General features: G+C 41.0%; 1 protein-coding gene across 1 annotated transcript in view; it reads left to right on the forward strand.

Annotated features, from left to right (window-relative positions):
- Scsalpha1 (Succinyl-coenzyme A synthetase alpha subunit 1) overlaps positions 1–17,520 on the forward strand; it is a 46,632-nt gene extending 29,112 nt beyond the window's left edge. The window contains exons 7-8 of the mRNA XM_076187273.1: positions 11,057–11,191; positions 16,125–17,520. Coding sequence (XP_076043388.1) covers positions 11,057–11,191; positions 16,125–16,205 — 216 coding nt within the window. The 3' untranslated portion in view covers positions 16,206–17,520. The remainder of the gene's footprint in view (positions 1–11,056; positions 11,192–16,124) is intronic.
- The last annotated feature ends 763 nt before the right edge of the window (positions 17,521–18,283 follow it).

The raw sequence follows: 18,283 nt of genomic DNA on the forward strand, positions 1-18,283 counted from the left end.
GGAAAGAAATTAAGAGAGGAAGAGGAGGCGAATCAAGTAGATAAGAAAAGGTAAAAGGTGCAGATGGAGAGATGATAATGGAAGAGAAGGCAGTAAGGGGAAGATGGGCAGAATATTTTATGGAGTTGCTAAATGTGAAGGAGGATAGGAAGGGAAAGATAGCTGCAGTGGGAAATGCTAAGAAAATGAGAGTGATGAGTGAGGAAAATGGAGGAGAAATAAGGAAGGAGGAAGTGAAGGCAGTTTTTAAGATGATGAAAGCAGGTAAGGCACCTGGTCTGGATGGGTGCCATGCAGAATGTCTGAAAAATGGAGGTACAGTGATGGTGGACTGGCTAGTGAGGTTATTTAATGTTTGCTGGAGAGAGGGTAGAGTGCTGGAGGACTGGAGGAGTGCCTGTATAGTTCCTCTTTACAAGGGAAAAGGGGACAAATGTGAATGTAGTAGTTTCAGAGGGATTAGCTTGTTAAGTGTAGTTGGGAAGGCTTATGGGAGGATCTTGATTGAAAGGATTAGGAGAGGAACAGAAGGAGTAATTGGTGAGGAACAGTGTGGATTTAGGATGGGTAGAGGTTGTGTAGATCAGATCTTTGTGGTGAGACAGATATGTGAGAAAGCTATAGGAAAGGGGAAAGGATGTTTTTTGGGCCTTTATGGACCTGGAAAAGGCTTACGACAGGGTAGACAGAAAGGCACTGTGGGAGGTTTTGAGGATATATGGGATAGGGGAAAGCTTCTAGGAGCTGTCAAGAGTTTTTATGAGAGTAGTAGAGCTTGTGTCAGGATTAGAAATGGAGAGAGTGAGTGGTTCGAGGTAAAGGTGGGACTTGGTCAAGGATGCGTTATGTCGCCCTGGCTGTTCAACTCATACATGGATGGGGTAGTGCGAGAGGTAAATGCAAGGGTAGTGGGTCAGGGATTGGAGATGGTTAAAGAAAATGGAGAAAAGTGGAAGGTGAGCCAGTTGTTGTTTGCGGACGACACTGTGCTTGTAGCAGGATCGGAGGAGGGATTGAGGAAGTTGGTGGCAGAGTTTGGGAGAGTATGTGATAGAAGAAAGCTAAAGATTAATGTGGGTAAAAGTAAGGTGATGAGATGTACAAAGGGTGAAAGTGGCAGTAGACTGGAAGTGAGTATTAAGGGAGAGCGACTGGAGGAAGTGGATAGTTTTAGATACTTGGGTGCAAATGTGGCAGGAAAAGGTGGAGTGAAGGTGGAGGTAGAATGTAGATTGAGAGAAGTGAGTAAATGTCGTGGTGGATTGAAGAGTGTAACGAGGAATAGGCATTTGGGAATGGATGCTAAGAGGAGACTGTATGAAGGAGTGATTGTGCCAACAGTACTGTATGGGGCAGAAACATGGAACATAAGAGAGGAAGAGAGAAGGAGTTTGAATGTGTTTGAGATGAGGTGTCTGAGAAGTATGATGGGGGTTACTAGGCTAGATAGAGTGAGAAATGAGGAGGTGAGGAGGAGAACTGGGGTGGAAAGGGAGTTGGGAGATAGGGTTGATGAAAGAATATTAGGATGGTTTGGACACATGGAAAGAATGAGTGAAGAAAGACTAGTAAAAGAGGTGTGGAAGGCAGATGTGGAGGGAGTGAACATGAGAGGACGTCCTAGGATGAGGTGGATGGATGGGGTGAGGGGGGCTTTGGTGAAGAGGGGAATGTCTGTTGAGGAAGGACGGGAGAGGGCAGAAGACAGGGGTGAATGGAGAATGGTTGTATATGGATGATGTTGTGATGCATGAGGTGGAATGGGTGGGGGATGGGGGGTGGGATAGTATGTGTGAGCAAAATTTGTTGCAGCCCAAAGGGATATCTCCCCATCTTCTCCTTTTATGCAATGGGGGACGGAGAGGGGGGTCGCCGATTTAATGAAGCGGCCTTGCTGTGGATGTGCTGTGTCTTGCGACACTGCTTCTGACCCAGGGCAGTGGACAAGGTGCAGGAATGACCCATCATCCAGGAGGTGCTAAGATAAGAGGGAGGGTGGAGGGGTGTGGAGTGTATTCAGGGATGGAATGGGTGGGAATGATTTTATGCCTTTTCCTTTTTGGCTACCTCCCTTGTAAGGGGGAAAAAGCCCTGGTATATGTATGTATGTATGATAAAAATGATAGATGGGTTGAAAGGGGTATTGAGTAGGAGAGGTATGTCTGTTGAGCAGTGAAGGGAGAGGCAAGAGATAAGGGTGAGTAGAGAATGGCTGTGTATAGATTATATTGTGATGCAAGGAAGAGAGGGGTTAGGGGATGGGGGAGTTTTGGAGTGGTTATGTATTTACCTAGTTGTATTTTACGGGATGGGAGCTATACTCGTGGTGACCCGTTTTCGTATCTCTCCACATCCAGTTTATTCTTGAAATCGTGTAAATGACATTTTGCTGCAGCCTGAAGGGATTTCTCCCTGTCTACTATTTTTCTGCATGAGAGGGCAAAGGGGGGTGGGTTGCTGATTTAAGAAAAATTCGATTTTTTTTTTATTTTTTTATTGCATAAATACATAGTAGGGATCTTGCTCTAGATGCTGGTAAAGTGTTTTTATCGTACCGCCATTTTTAAAGGGTTTAAATGGCCTACCCTCCCTCCCCCCGGCAGCCACATGCTGCGCACGACCATTGTTTACATACGTTTTGACCATATTTTACCCTATTTTTTTGCGTTTGATACACTCATAAAGTTTTCTCTTACGTCCGGCATGCACGTGAGTATGTGGTGTGAGGAAGTTCAGCCTGCACGACTGGCAGTGGCCTGAGCCTTACAAAGTAAAGGACATGTACACGTTAGCTTGCCGCATTCACTAATTTGCCGTGTGAAGTTCGCATCTATTTTTCAGTGAAGATATATTTGAAGATATTAGCCATGCCTAAGCTATCCAAACAAAAGGCACACTTGCAGAAGATAAGAACGTCTACATTAGCAACTCAAGGGTAGAGAGAAAGAACCCCAGCATCAACTTTGTTATCACCACCTCCGCCACCACCACTAGTACTCCCTCCAGCAGCTCTCTTCCTTCCATCTACATCCACATCTTCAGCACCTGATCATCTGTCCTCTACACCTATATCAGCCAAGTTGTCTCTACGCAAACAACTGTTTGCTAACAAGTGGCTACAAGGATGCCTCCTTGTTGCAACACCTTGGGTTTAGAGTCTCAAACCTCACAGTGATGTCCCTGATGCAGCAAGAGCCTGTTCCAACACCAGAAAGGAAACCCAAGAAAAGAAAGAGAGCTGAATCCCAGCAATCAGACTACCTTGCTGGGTCATTCTAGACCAAGAACTCAAACTTTGCGACAAAGAGTGAGGTGGCGGCTTATGAGACCCTCATTTTGAGTGAATAATATCCTACACTGTAGGAGGGTACAAAGTGCCTGAGTTACTTGAAAGATGCAAAATCATCATGAAAATACAATGGAACCTGTTTTCAATGGGTCTTAGGAGGTCCAATGTAAAATTTGGTCAAACTAAGGAAAAAAAAAACTTTAACACTCATTTCTGAAAAATGTAAGTTTTTGATACTCAAAGTCTATCTCCTCCCTCAATTTTCAACCGATTTTTGCATATGAGGTCTCTATTAATAGCTAGATAAATGACAAAAAATAAAATAGATTTTTTTTGCATGTGTTAAATAATTTTTTTTTAACAACGTGTCAAAGTCAAAATTTTGCTTTTTTTTCGATAATTTTTTTTATATTTTTTTTCCTCGGCGTTAAACAAAGATATTAAAAAAAGCTTTCTATTTTGTTTTTCTATATATGTAGAAGATTCTTTTGCTGTAAAATGAAAGACATCGAATAAAAATTGTAAGAGGAGATAGGATTTGAAAGAAGCCCAAAAACATGGTATTTTTTACGTTTTTTATTAAAAAATAAAAAACTACTCGTCAGATCTGAATAAAACTCATGCTGTGAAGGTTTCCTCTGACCTAGATATCATACAGAAAAAATCAGCAAGATCCTTCAGAAAAAAATATTTTGGGCGGGGGGTCCCCTTAAGTGAAGCCGCCTTGCTGGGGATGTGCTTTGTCTTGCTGCATTGCTTCTGACCCAGGGCAGTGGACAGGATACAGGGATGACCCATCACCCATGAGGAGCTAAGATGAGAGAGGTGGAAGTGTGGTGAATGGGAGTGAAATGAGTTGAGGGTGGGTATATGACTTATGACTTTAGTTGCTTCCCTGGTAAAGGGGAAAAAGCCCTTGGTATACAGATAGATATTAATAACAATCTTCTATAAATGATCATGCCATTTTTTGCTTACATTGAAAGCTACCCCTAACCTATTTTTGTAATGTTTTTTACCTCTGACTTAGCTTCATATAATTTCTTCCTATAATCTGCCCAATTGCAGAAGTTTGAAATGTAATTCTGTAATGTGTTGGTGTTTTCCAAGAATTTCCCCTTCATTCTAACATAATTACTATATAATTGTTGAGTCATTCATGTAATTATTCTTGTTAGACCTATTTTATTAGAGTTATAAGGGCTATTTACATATACCAAGGCCTCTCTCCCTTTACAAGGGAGGTAGCCAAAGTCAAAGGCACAAAACACTCCCACTCATTTCATCCCCACATAATCCACTCCCATTCACCACCTCTCCCTCCTTCCCTCTTTTCTTGGCTCCTGGATGACTGGTCATCCCTGCATCTTGCCCACTGCCCTGGGTCAAATGGAATGCAGCAAGACACAGTACATTCACAGCAAGGCCATTTCATTCAATTAGTGACCCCCCTATCCGTCTCCTCATGCAGAAAAAGAAGACTGGACTCCCTTCGGGCTGCATCAAAATATCATTCACACATACTACCTAACTGTGTCCCCTACCTACTCCCTTCCATACATCACAGTATCATCCATACACAATTATTCTCTACTCACCTGTATCTTCTGTCTTCTCCCTTCCTTACTTTTCCAACACCCCTTTTACCCCATCCATCTCATCATTGGTCACCCCTTCATGTTCACTCCATCCACCTCTGCCTTCCACATTTCTTTTACTAATCTTCTTCACTCATTCTTTTCATGTGTCCAAACCATCTCAATACTCTTTCATCAACCCCATCTCCGAACTCCTTTTCCACCCTCGCTTTCCTCCTCACCTTCTAGTAATCCTTATCATATTGCTGTTGAATGGGTATTCAACCACTGTTTGTCCCCACTTGGATTAAAGGAGACACGTAGACATGGGTTCAGCTTTGTTTATTCCAGTCCACACACTAACTAACTCTGCGTCCTTCCTGGGCACACAGGAAAACCTAAGTTGCCAATTTCCCAATTAGTTTAATTTATTCCCTTTTATACAGAAAGCCACAGACACTCAAAAAAATATGATAATATAGATATATGTACAAAAATATCCTATTACACATTCATCCCACTTTCACATTACAAGAATTGAATTGATAATTATACAAGCATTCAGGAATGGTGTTCAACTACAGTTTCACGGAAACTTCGAGAATTGTACACATACATACGAACATACACACTTCCAATTATACATTACTTTCGTAATTCCTAAGGCTGAATATACTGAAGTTATCTATGAAAATGAATATACAATATTGCCTAGACATTTCATCTCAAACACATTTAAACTCTTCCTCTCTTATGCTCCATGTTTCTGCCCCATACATTGCTGTCAGCACAATCACCCCTTCATACAGTCTCCTCTTATTATCCATTCCCAAATGTCTATTTCTCTTTACACTTTTTAATCCCTCAAGGCATTTACTTGCTTCTCACAATCTACATTTCACTTCCACTCTTCCTTTTCCTGCCATGTTTGCCCCCCAAGTATCTAAAGCTATCCACTTCCTTCAACTTCTCTGCCTTAATACTTACTTCCAATTTGCTGCCATCCTCTTCCCATGTACATCTTACCACCTTGCTTTTAACCACATCTATCTTTAACTTCCTTCACCAAACTGTCACTAACTTCCTTAATCCCTCCTCTGATCCTGTTACAAGTACTGTGTCGTCTGCAAACAACTGGCTTGTCTCCCATTTTTCTCCATTTTTCTTTACCCATCTCCTATTCCTGGCCCATTACCCTTGCATTTACCTCTTGCACCACCCCATCTATGTATAAATTGAACAGCCATGGTGATATGACACATCCCTGACGAAGTCCCACCTTTACCTCAAACCACATGCTGTCTACATTTCTAACATAGGCTCTATTACACTTGTAAAAACTCTTGACTATTCTTACAGCTTTCCTCCTATCCCATATATCTGCAATACCCCCCACAGTGCCTTCCTGTCTACCCTGTCATAAGCCTTTACCAAATTCATAAAAAAAAAAAAAAAAAAAAAAAATCTGATCCATGCAACCCCTAGCTTTCCTAAATCAACATTGTTCCTTGCCAATTACTCCCTCTGTTCCTCTCCTAATCCTCTTAACCCCTTCCATACGGTGCCGCACACGTAGGCGTCATGGGGAGCGAGTGTATTCGCGAGGCTGCCATATCGGCGTCTTGATTATATTTATTGTAGTCGCCCCTCCATAATGACATTCTTTCTAATTCTTTTGTAATCGCATTTTCTATGGTTATCAAAATTCACGGGTGAAGAGAGAACGATCGATATAAGCGGTGACTATATTTTATGATGCGAGTATTATTACGACACGTCGTACGGCTGGCATTGGTTGCTGCCACCGAGATCTAAGTCCATGACGCCTACGTGTGCGGCACCGTATGGAAGGGGTTAATCAAAACCCTCCCATAAGTCTTCCCAACTACACTCAAAAACTGATCCCTCTGTAGATACTACACTCACACTTGTCCCAATTTCCCTTGTAAAGCAGAACTATACAGGCACTCCTCTAGTCCTCTGGCATTCTACCCTCTTTTAGACAAATTTATTTCACATAATTAAAAAAAAATACACATTTTCATAATGTAGTGCTTAATTGTTGAAACCAGATTTGATCAATTGTATTGTAATAGATTTTTACGATTTACAATGTTTTGTTTAGTAAGAAAAGAAACGGACATGTATAAACATATTGGCATAATGTGCACATGTTGCCTTCCTGCATTTAATGTTTACATACAAAAAGGTATATACTCTGTTTTATAATTTTGTTTATTTAATTTAACATGGAATATAGGAGAGGAGTAGTTTGAATGTGTTTGAGATGAGGTGCCTGAGAAGGATGACAGGGTTACTAGGCTGGATAGAGGGAGAAACTAGGAGGTGAGGAGAAGAACGGGGGTAGAAAGGGAGTTGGGAGATAGGGTTGATGAAAGGGTATTGGGATGGTTTGGACACATGGAAAGAATGAGTGAAGAAAGATTAGTAAAAGAGGTGTGGAAGGCAGATGTGGAGGGAGTGAACATGAGGGGATGTCCTAGGATGAGGTGGATGGATGGGGTGAGGGGGGCTTTGGGAAAGAGGGGAATGTCTCTTGAGGAAGGACAAAAGACAGAAGATAGGAGTGAATGGAGAAAGGTTGTGTATGGAAGATGCTGTGATGCATTAAAGGGAGTGGGTGGGGGATGGTGGGGTGAGGGAGTGTGTGAAAAATATTTTGACATTGCCCAAACTTCTCTTTTTCTGCACGAGGTAACAGAGGGAGGAGGGGGTGCTGATTTAATGAAACTCTCTTGCTGTGGATGTGCTGTGTCTTGTGACACTGCTTCTGACCCAGGGCAGTGGGCAAGATGCAGGGATGACCCATCATCCAGGAGTAGCAAAGAGGGAGGGAGGGGGTTGAATGGGAATGGAGTGTGTGGGGATGGAATGGGTGGGAGTGTATTTTATGCCTTTGTTTTTTGGGTACCTCCCTTGTAAGGGGGAAAAGCCTTTGGTATATGTATTTTTTTTTTTTTTTAATGGACCACTCGTCAGAATCTGTTTCATCAGGTTAAAAAAAAAAAAAAAAAAAAAAAAAATATGATATTGCAAACCAGAATGGGAGAATCGTGCATCATATAAATCCTGGTTGTATCCAATCCATCAAGCAATGGGCCCAAATACCTTGATATGCTTGCACTATATGCAAAAAGGCAGGTTGAGCAACATGTTCACCAAAAGGTGCAATGATTATTAGAGGAGAGCTTTAGCTAGCCCTCTGCCATCTGCTGGCCACAAAAATGCAAAGTACAGGTACTCCTCGTTTAACAACGACAATTGGGACCAGTGCGCCGTCGTTAACCGAATTGGTCGTTAAGCGAAAGTGTATACATATACGTACATGTACTGTATGTACAATGTCCAGCAATACATGTATCTTTATTTTCGTGTATTTTCCCTCTTTTATACAGTACATTAAAGCTTTATTTACTGTTTATTTACGGTGGTTAGGTTCCTGAAATTACCGTATATGACCAAATCCGCGTATGCTGACATTCCATATTGAATACCGGGGTATTTTTTTAGTTTCGACCATGGACGCAATATAGCAATAGAAATTTAATTATTAATCTTGTAAATTAAAATGTATCAACGTAATATGCAATTTTGTGGGCGGAAATGAAAGTAAAAAATACCATGCTACAAGAAAATATGCTAATGAACGAAGTCGGTAGCATAGGATCGGGACGCCATCTTGTCGGCTGCCAACGTCTCTCACGAGGACGAGCCGGATGACATTTAATTTGCAGGTAATGATTTATCAAACACAGGTTAGGTTAGTTTAGTTTAGGTTAGACGGATTTATCATTCTTTCATTTCTTTGACATCGGCATCTATCATAACAAACATGGTGTACCATTTGTCCGACATGACTTCGTTACTTACGAAATTTGTTTTAGCACCTATTTTTTCCGCTCACAAAATTGCATATTACGTTGATACATTATAATTTACAAAATTAATAATTAATTTTCTATTGCTATATTGCGCCCTTGGTCGAAACTAAAAATTTACAACTACCGGTATATACTGTACCCCAGGTAGTTTTTACAGCTTGCAGGATGGTAATGTAGACCTAAGCTTCAGAACACTTTACCTCACAGGTAATATCCACCGTACAAGTTCATTTATAACATCATACAAATTTGCCTCAGCCAGCTTAATTATCGTACACGACGTCGTAACTTCGGGAGATTTACGTTAAACGAATGTCATAAAGCCCGTTGTTACTCCGAGTTGTCGTTAACCGAGTAGGTCGTTAAACGAGGAGTACCTGTAGATACTTTATGGAAGAGGATGTTTTAAAAAAATCCATGGTTCAGCCAGTCACACCTATCCTAACCTTATTGTTAAATACTTTATGAAAAATTGAATGATGAAACTATGACTGCCAATTTATAAAAATACACATATCTTAACCTTATTTGTGAAGACTTTATGAAAAATTAAATGATGAAATGGAGGACTCCAAATTTTTCATGGGGGACCCAGCAATATTTTATATATTGAGCCCTTGGGCCTCAAAAATGTGAAAAATAACCAAGAACACTGATAGGTATTTGAGGACAGATGCAAAGAGAAGACTGTATGAAGGGGTAATTATGCCTGTATGGGGCAGAGACTTGGTATTTAAGAGATGCTTTAAAGAGAAATATAAATGTGTTTGAAAAGTATGGTGGGTGTTACAAGGATGGATAGAGTGAGAAATGAAGTGGGAAGCAGAGCAGGGTTGGAAAGAGAGCTGGCAGATAAAATAGATGAAAAAATACTGGGATGGTTTAGGCATATAGAAAGTATAAATGAAGAAATGTTAGCAAAATGTGTGGAAGGCAGTGGTACATAGTGAATTTGAGAGGAAGATCAAGAATGAGATGGATGAAGGGGGCTTTGAGTAAAAGAAGAATGTTGAGCAGGGAAGGATGAAAGCAAGAGATAGGTGTGAGTGGAGAATGGTTGTGAATGGAGTAGAAATTTATGAGGCCTGAAGGAATTTCTAATTGACTTCTCTTTTTGCATGAGGGGAAAAGGAGGGAGGGTTGCTGTGTAAATATAGCTGCTGGACCTGCTGTGGATGTAATGTGTTATGCTGCATTGCTTCTGACCTAGGCATTGGGCAGGAGATAGGGATGACCCTTCATCCAAGAGGAGCTAAGATAAAAGGGAAAGGTTGATGGATGGGGTGGATGTATACCTTGGGTGGCTACCTCCCTTAAAAGGGCGGAAGAAGTCTATTGCTATACATAAACAAATGCAGTTGTCATAGTTTCATATATTCTCAATGGTCATTTAGGTAATTCTTGTTGAAGACTTGTGACATTAGATATTTTAAGTTATGCTTTAATGTGGCAGGAAAAGGTGGAGTGGAGGTGGAGGTAGAATGTAGATTGAGAGAAGCGAGTAAATGCCTTGGTGGATTAAAAAGTGTAATGAGGAATAGACATTTGGGAATGGATGCTAAGAGGAGACTGTATGAAGGAGTGATTGTGCCAACAGCACTGTATGGGGCAGAAACATGGAATATAAGAGAGGAAGAGAGAAGGAGTTTTGACTGTGTTTGAGATGAGGTGTCTGAGAAGTATGATGGGGGTTACTAGGCTAGATAGAGTGAGAAATGAGGAGGTGAGGACGAGAACAGGGGTGAAAAGGGAGTTGGGAGATAGGGTTGATGATAGAGTATTAGGATGGTTTGGACACATGGAAAGAATGAGTGAAGAAAGACTAGTAAAAGAGGTGTGGAAGGCAGATGTGGAGGGGGTGAACATAAGGGGACGTCCTAGGATGAGATGGATGGATGGGGTGAAGGGGGCTTTGGTGAAGAGGGGAATGTCTGTTGAGGAAGGACAGGAGAGGACAGAAGACAGGTGAATGGAGAATATTTGTTTATGGATGAGGTGGAATGGGTGGGGGGATGGTGGGTGAAGTAGTATGTGTGAGCAAAATTTGTCGCAGGGCAGTGGACAAGGTGCAGGGATGACCCGTCATCCAGGAGGTGCTAAGATAAGAGGGAGGGTGGAGGAGAGTGGAGTGTATTTAGGGATGGAATGGGTGGGAATGATGTTATGCCTTTTTCATTTTGGCTACTTCCCTTGTAAGGGGGAAAAAGCCTTGGTATATGTATGTATGCTTTGATGAAAAAATCGGCCCCCTTGTTATTTTTAATCTTGTTTTTACTTTTACTTGACAGGGTCCAGATGCAAAACCTGTGGTATCATTCATTGCTGGGTTGACAGCACCACCTGGGAGAAGAATGGGACATGCTGGAGCCATCATTTCTGGTGGCAAAGGAGGTGCTGAAGATAAGATCAAGGCTCTTGAGAGTGTAAGTTTCTGAAGTTGTAATATTAACCCCTTGAATACAATGATGCCTACATAGGTGTCATGAGCCACAAGTGACTATTTGAGAATGCCAGTGTTGGCCTCCTGATTATATTTTTTGTAGTTGTAGCTGAGTGATCCATGCATTCTTTGAACAGACTTGATCGTGTTTTCTGTGGTTACAGACATTCTGGGGAAAGAGAACAAGTATAACATGTGTAACTTTATATTTAAAGAAAGACAAGTAAAAGAGGTGTGGAAGGAGTGAACATTAGGGGTCGACTTAGGATGAGATGGATGGATAGGGTAAAAGGGGCTTTGGGAAAGAGGGGAATGTCTGTTGAGGAAGGATGCGAGAGGACAGAAGACAGGAGTGAATGGAGAATGGTTGTATATGATGCTGTGATGCATGAGGTAGAATGGATGGGGGATGGAGGGTGAGGGAGTATGTGTGAGAAATAATTTGATGCAGCCCGAAGAGATTTCTCCCCCTCTTCTCCTTTTCGGCATGAGGGGATGGAGAGAGGGGGTAGCTGATTTAATGAAGCGGCCTTGCTGTGGATGTGCTGTGTCTTGAGACACTGCTTCTGACCCAGGGCAGTGGATGAGGTGCAGGGATGTCCTGTCATCCAAGAGGTGCCAAGATAAGAGGGAGGGGAGTGGAGTGAGGTGTGATAGGGATGGAATGGGTGGGAGTGATTTTTATGCCTTTGTTTTTTGGCTACCTCCCTTATAAGGGGGGGGATAAAGCCTTTAGTGTATGTATGTATGTAACTTTGTATTTTGAAATTGTATTACGAATTTAAAATATTAATTTTGATAATAGTTACAGGATGTTAGAGTAAATTGTTGCCATGGTTTTTACATTCTGGAAACCTACAGCTTAACAGTAGCAAGCAGTGATCCCAGAACATTCAAATAGATTTTTTTGATCTGGGAAGAAGTATTTGTTGTTGATGTAGTGTTAGTGTTTCTCTTTGGTTACATTAGTTTGTGTGAACATAGATGGTTATGGATAACTTGTCACTTGAAACAAATATCAAAAAGGGGGAAAAAGCCTTTGGTATATGTATGTGTATATATATATACATACATATACCAAAGGCTATTTTTCCCCCTTATAAGGGAGTTAGCCAAAAAAACAAAGGCATAAAAACCACTCCCACCCATTCCATCCCTATCACACTCCACCTCTGTTCACCCTCTTCCCTCGCTCTTATCTTGGCACCTCCTGGATGATGGGTCATCCCTGCATCTTGTCCAATGCCCTGGCTCAGAAGTAATGTCGCAAGACACAGCACATCCATAGCAAGGCCGCTTCATTAAATCAGCGACCCCCTCTCTCCATCCCCTCATGCAGAAAAGAAGAAAACGGGGAGAAGTCCTTGGGCTGCATCAAATTTTTCTTGCACATACTCCTTCACCCCCCATCCCCCACCCATTCCACTTCATGGATCATATCTTCCATATACAACCATTCTCCATTCACCCCATTTTTTGTCCTCTTCTGTCCTTCCTCAACAGACATTCCCCTCTTTCCCAAAGCCCCTTTCACCCCATCCATCCATCTCATCCTAGGTCAACTCCTCATGTTCACTCCTACATCTGCCTTCCACACCTCTTTTACTAGTCTTTCCTCACTCATTCTTTCCATGTGTCCAAACCATGCCAATACTCTTTCATCCACCCTATATCCCAACTCCCTTTCCACCCCCGTTCTCCTCACCTCATTTCTCACTCTATCCAGCCTAGTAACCCCTATCATACTTCTCAGACACCTCATCTCAAACACATTCAAACAACTTCTCTCTTCCTCTCTTATGTTCCATGTTTCTGCCCCATACAGTGCTGTCTGCACAATCACTCCATACAATCTCCTCTTAGCATCTATCCCCAAATGTCTATTTCTCATTACACTTAATCCACAAGTATCTAAAACTATCCACTTCCTCCAGTCTCTCTCCCTTACTTGCTTCCAATCTGCTGCCACTTTCACCCCTTGTACATCTCATCACCTTACTTTTACCCACATTTATCTTCAACTTCCTTCTTTCACACACTTTCCCAAACTCTGTCACTAACTTCCTCTATCCCTCCTGTGATCCTGCTACAAGTGCAGTGTCATCTGCAAACAACAGTTGGCTTATCTCCCACTTTTCTGCATTTTCTTCAACCATCTCCAATCCCTGACCCACCACCATTGCATTTACTTCTTGCACCACCCCATCCATGTATAATTTGAACAACCAGGATGACATAACACATACCTGACAAAGTCCCACCTTTACCTCAAACCACTCACTCTCTCCATTTCTAATCCTGAGACATGCTCTACTACTCTCATAAAAACTCTTGACAGCTCTTAGAAGCTTTCCTCCTATCCCGTATATCTGCAATACCTCCCACAGTGCCTTTCTGTCTACCCCTTTTCCAAATCCATAAAAGACCAAAAAAACATCCTTACCTTTTCCTATAGGTTTCTTACCACAAAAATCTGGTCAGTACAACCTCTACCTGTCCTGAACCACACTGTTCCTCACCAATTACTCCCTCTGTTCCTTTCCTAATCCTCTCAATGAGGACCCTCCCATAAGCCTTCCCAACTACACTTAACAAGCTAATCCCTCTGAAACTATTATACTCACACTTGTCCCCTTTACCCTTGTAAAGCAGAACTATACAGGCACTCCCCCAGTCCTCCAGCACTCTACCCTCTCATAAACAAACATTAAATAACCTCACCAGCCAGTCCACCATCACTGCACCTCCCTTTTTTTTAGACATTCTGCATGACATCCATCTAGACCAGGTGCCTTACCTGCTCTCATTATCTTAACTGCCTTCACTTCATCCTTCCTTATATATACATACATATACCAAAGGCTTTCTCTCCCTTACAAGGAAGGTAGCCAAAAAACAATGATATAAAAACCCAGTCCCACTCATTCCATCCCCACATATCCAGTCCCCCCCCCCCCCTTTCTCTCTCTCTGCTCCTAGATGATGGGACATCCCTGCATGTTGCCCACTGCCCTGGGTCAGAAGCTGTGTCACAAGACACAGCACATCCACAGCAAGGCCATTTCATTAAAACTGCAATCCCCCCTCCCCGTCCAGTCATACAGAAAAAGAGAAGACAGGGAAAAATCCTTTTAGGCTGTTTCAAATTATTTTTTCATACATTTACTTGCTTCTCTCAATCTACATTGTACCTCCACCTCCATTCCTTTTCCTGCCACATTCACCCAGGTATCTAAAACACTCCACTTCCTCCAGTCTCTCTCCCTTAATATTCCCAGTCTGCTGCAACTTTTTCCCCTTATACATCTCATCACCTTACTTTTACCCACATTTATCTTCAACTTCCTTCTTTTGCACTCCTTCCCAAACTGTCACTGACTTCCTCAATCCGTCCTCTGATCCTGCCACAAGCGCAGTGTCGTCAGCAAACAACAACTGGCTTATCTTCCACTTTTCTCCATTTCCTTTAACCAACTCCAATCCCTGACCCATTACCCTTGCATTTATCTCTCGCACCACCCCATCCATGAATAAATTGAACAGCCAAGGCAACACATCCCTGATGAAATCCCACCTTTACCTCAAACTCACTCTCTCCATTTCTGATTCTAACAAGAGCTCTACTTTTGTAAAAACTCTTGACTGCTTCAAACAGCTTTCCTCTTATCCCATATATCTGCAATACCTCCCACATTGCCTTCCTGTCTACCTTGTCATAAGTCTTTTCAAAATCCATAAAGGCCCTAAAAACATCCTTACCTTTTCCTAAAGCTTTGTCACATATGTCTTACCACAAAAATCTAATCCACACAACCCCTACCTGTCCTAAACCCATTCTGTTCCTCACCAATTACTCCCTCTGTTACTCTCCTAATCCTCTCAATCAAAACCCTTCCATAAGTATTACCAACTACACTTAAGAAACTGATCCCTCTGAAACCAATATATATATATATCAAGGAATCTGCCTTGCCATGGATGTGTTGTGTCTTGCCACAAGGGCAATGTGCGAGATGCAGGGATGACCTGTAATCCAGAAAAAAAAAGAGAGAGAGAGAGAGAGGTGGTGAATGGGAGAAGAGTGGGTGGGGATGAAATGGGTGGGAGTGGATTTATGCCTTTGACTTGGCTACCTCCCTTGTGAAGGGGGAAAAAGCCATATATGAATCTACAGTAATTGTAATGTATGTATGCATGTACTCAGATTTGAATTTGGTTCAGCTTGGGCTAGATCACCTAAGCTATTCCAAGTATTTATGCATCTGTATACATAGGTGGGTGTTTTTTCTCTCTCTCTCTCTCTCCCTTTTTTCTCTCTCTGTCCTTTAGTCTTTCTTAATTTGTTCTTGTGACCTCTGAAAGTCCTCTTTTTTTATTTCTGTCAATAAAGTCTATCCTCATGAGTGACCTAAATACTGTAATCAAGTTGCCTTTCTATATTTGATCCTTCAATGTTGGCAGATCCAATGCTTTTTAGTTTTGGATACTGCCCATTGTATTATCACAATCAGCAGCAGTCCATGTTATGTCTGTTAGGTGACAGGTTATCTTTTATCTACACTCCCATATCTTTCTCTTTTACAATGGAATCATTTCCCAAGTAATACCTCAAAGATGGTTGTATAGAGCTATTGCCCATTTCCAATACATCCCGACTTCTTATCTTTTACAACTGTCCTCGTTTTGTATGAGACAGCTTCACACTGGCTGTTGGTGTCAATATATACAATATAACTGTGAAATAATGTAAACAAGTTGTTGCAGTGATATGGAGTAATTGCTGCTTCCTGTACTTACCATAAGGATATTTAGAAGTGACCTGATCATTAGAATATAACACCAGTTATTGTCATGCAACATTATTTATTGTAAGAAAATCCTCATCCTTAACTCTTTTTTTTTTTTTTTCTCTCCAGGCTGGTGTGATTGTCTCCCGTAGTCCAGCACAGATGGGTAACATGCTGTTAGCAGAGATGAAGGATAAAGGACTTGCTTAGGGATAATTAGCATTTTGAAATGGTCATGGAGGTTGTGTATACAATGAGTTCTATATGTACATTTAAAATTTGGACCACCAGAAGAAGTATTTGTTTATGGACTGCCAAGAATTTTATCCATGGCTGAATTTATTATGTTGATTAAGTAACTTTGATTGCGAGCAGGGGAAAAGAATTAATAGGTAAATAAATTTTTGAGATTTTGTGGTTTTGGTCCTCTTGAGGGCTGAAATAAATGCTCAAAAATTATGCAAGGGAACTACAAAATATTATTCCTCTTCTTTCCTACTCATGGTAACCTTGTAATTTCCTTAGTATTGTTATCATTTTTTCTGTTATTAAGCTCTACCATGTTTCTGCTTATGTGCATATTTCCTGTTACATGAAACTGACATCAGCCCCTCTTTCCTGTCACAATAGTTTTATTCCATGATCCAGATACTCTGGCATTACCCTGCTTTGAAAGATGGATATGCGGACAAGGATAATGGGATCACTTCAAAAAAGGGGAGGCACTTGGTAAGAATGCTATGGGAGAAGAGTAGAGAAATTAAAAAGTAGTAGGAAATGCAGATGCTTGTCAGGAAAATTTTATGATAGTGGTGGTGATGAGAAACAAACTTAGTATAGAGTTTATTTTGATGAATTGGCATTTAATAAACAAAATTTATACATTGTATTTAATTAAATGAGTGAAACCTATTATTATGTTGCTGATACTATTAAGTGCCTCTGTCCATCTATATACCAAGAATATTGGTATATAGATAGGGCTATTTGATAGTATCAGCAATATAATTATAGATTTCATTAATTTAATTCATACATTTTTTTTCCCCATTTTGAAAGTGCATTAACTAAAATTTTACACAACCAGCAACTAGGCTTAAATCATAATTGGCTGTCATTGCAAATCATACCAATCGTATGCTATTGCAGAGTGGCTAAGAAGAGCACTTTTCCTTGCACATGTGCACAGCCATTGCATGTTGGTATGCCAGTAGAACCTCTACACCATCCTCCATAAGTTTTTCATTATCATTTTGCTTTGGTATTTGCATTTACCTATGATGTAGTCCCATATAGTGCAGTATGAACCACCTCAGGTACTTGGACTTGATCCTAGTACAGGAAGAAGGGAGGAACTATGGGCCAAGGAATCACACAAGTGATGTGCAAAAGTAGCTGAAATTATAGGAGAGACTACCTACACACAGTTTGGTTGTACATAAAGTTATATAATTTATAATGTCAAAGTATTTGTGGTGTAAATTCCACTGATATTTTTGTTTCCTAATAAAGTGCTTGGACAAGAGTTCATGTTTTTTGTTACCGTGGTCATGATGGGTTAAAAATATGAAAGGTGAATGAGGGTGGAATGGGTGGGAGTGGAATTGTGCCTTCTTACTTTGGCTACCTCCCTTTTAAGGAAGAGAAAAACCCTTGGTATATGTATGTATTTTTGTTATATTTTTTCACCATCTAGGCTGCATGTTATTGTGGGGTTAAAAACTGCTCAGTAGCATGCAGCAGATGCTTTAGAGTCTATATGGGGCACCCCTATGGACCAGAGTCACACATTGTTTTGTCTGAAATTGAAAACCTGTAAAAAGAGAAATTATGCTACTTTATTATACTGTGACTGCCCCTCCATTATGCTGTTCCCCCAATCTTAACCCCTTCAATACAATGACACCTACATAGGCATCATAAGGAACAAGTGGGTATATGAGGATACCTGCATAGGCATATTGATTATATTTCGTAGTTGTATCTGAGTGACCCCATTTTCTGTGAACTGGCTTGATCATACTTTCCATGGTTATTAATATTCAGAAAGAGATCAAGTAATACAGGTGTAACTTTATATTTTATAATGTGAGTATTGTGATGCATCATCATACATCAAACATCAAAAGCTGCCCACAAGAAGTTGACTTGTATTGAAGAGGGTAATACTGTCCTGTTTGGGAGTGAAGAGAGGACAAGGGAAAGAAGGGGTGGCTATATTAGCAAGTGAAGAGATAGGTGTGTAGTGGAGTGGAAGTTTTCTTCAAAGTTAATGTGGATGAAGGTGA

This window comes from Oratosquilla oratoria, chromosome 6 (genome assembly GCF_046742065.1).
Source record: "Oratosquilla oratoria isolate Oo_2021 chromosome 6, ASM4674206v1, whole genome shotgun sequence".
Classification (NCBI taxonomy): domain Eukaryota; kingdom Metazoa; phylum Arthropoda; class Malacostraca; order Stomatopoda; family Squillidae; genus Oratosquilla; species Oratosquilla oratoria.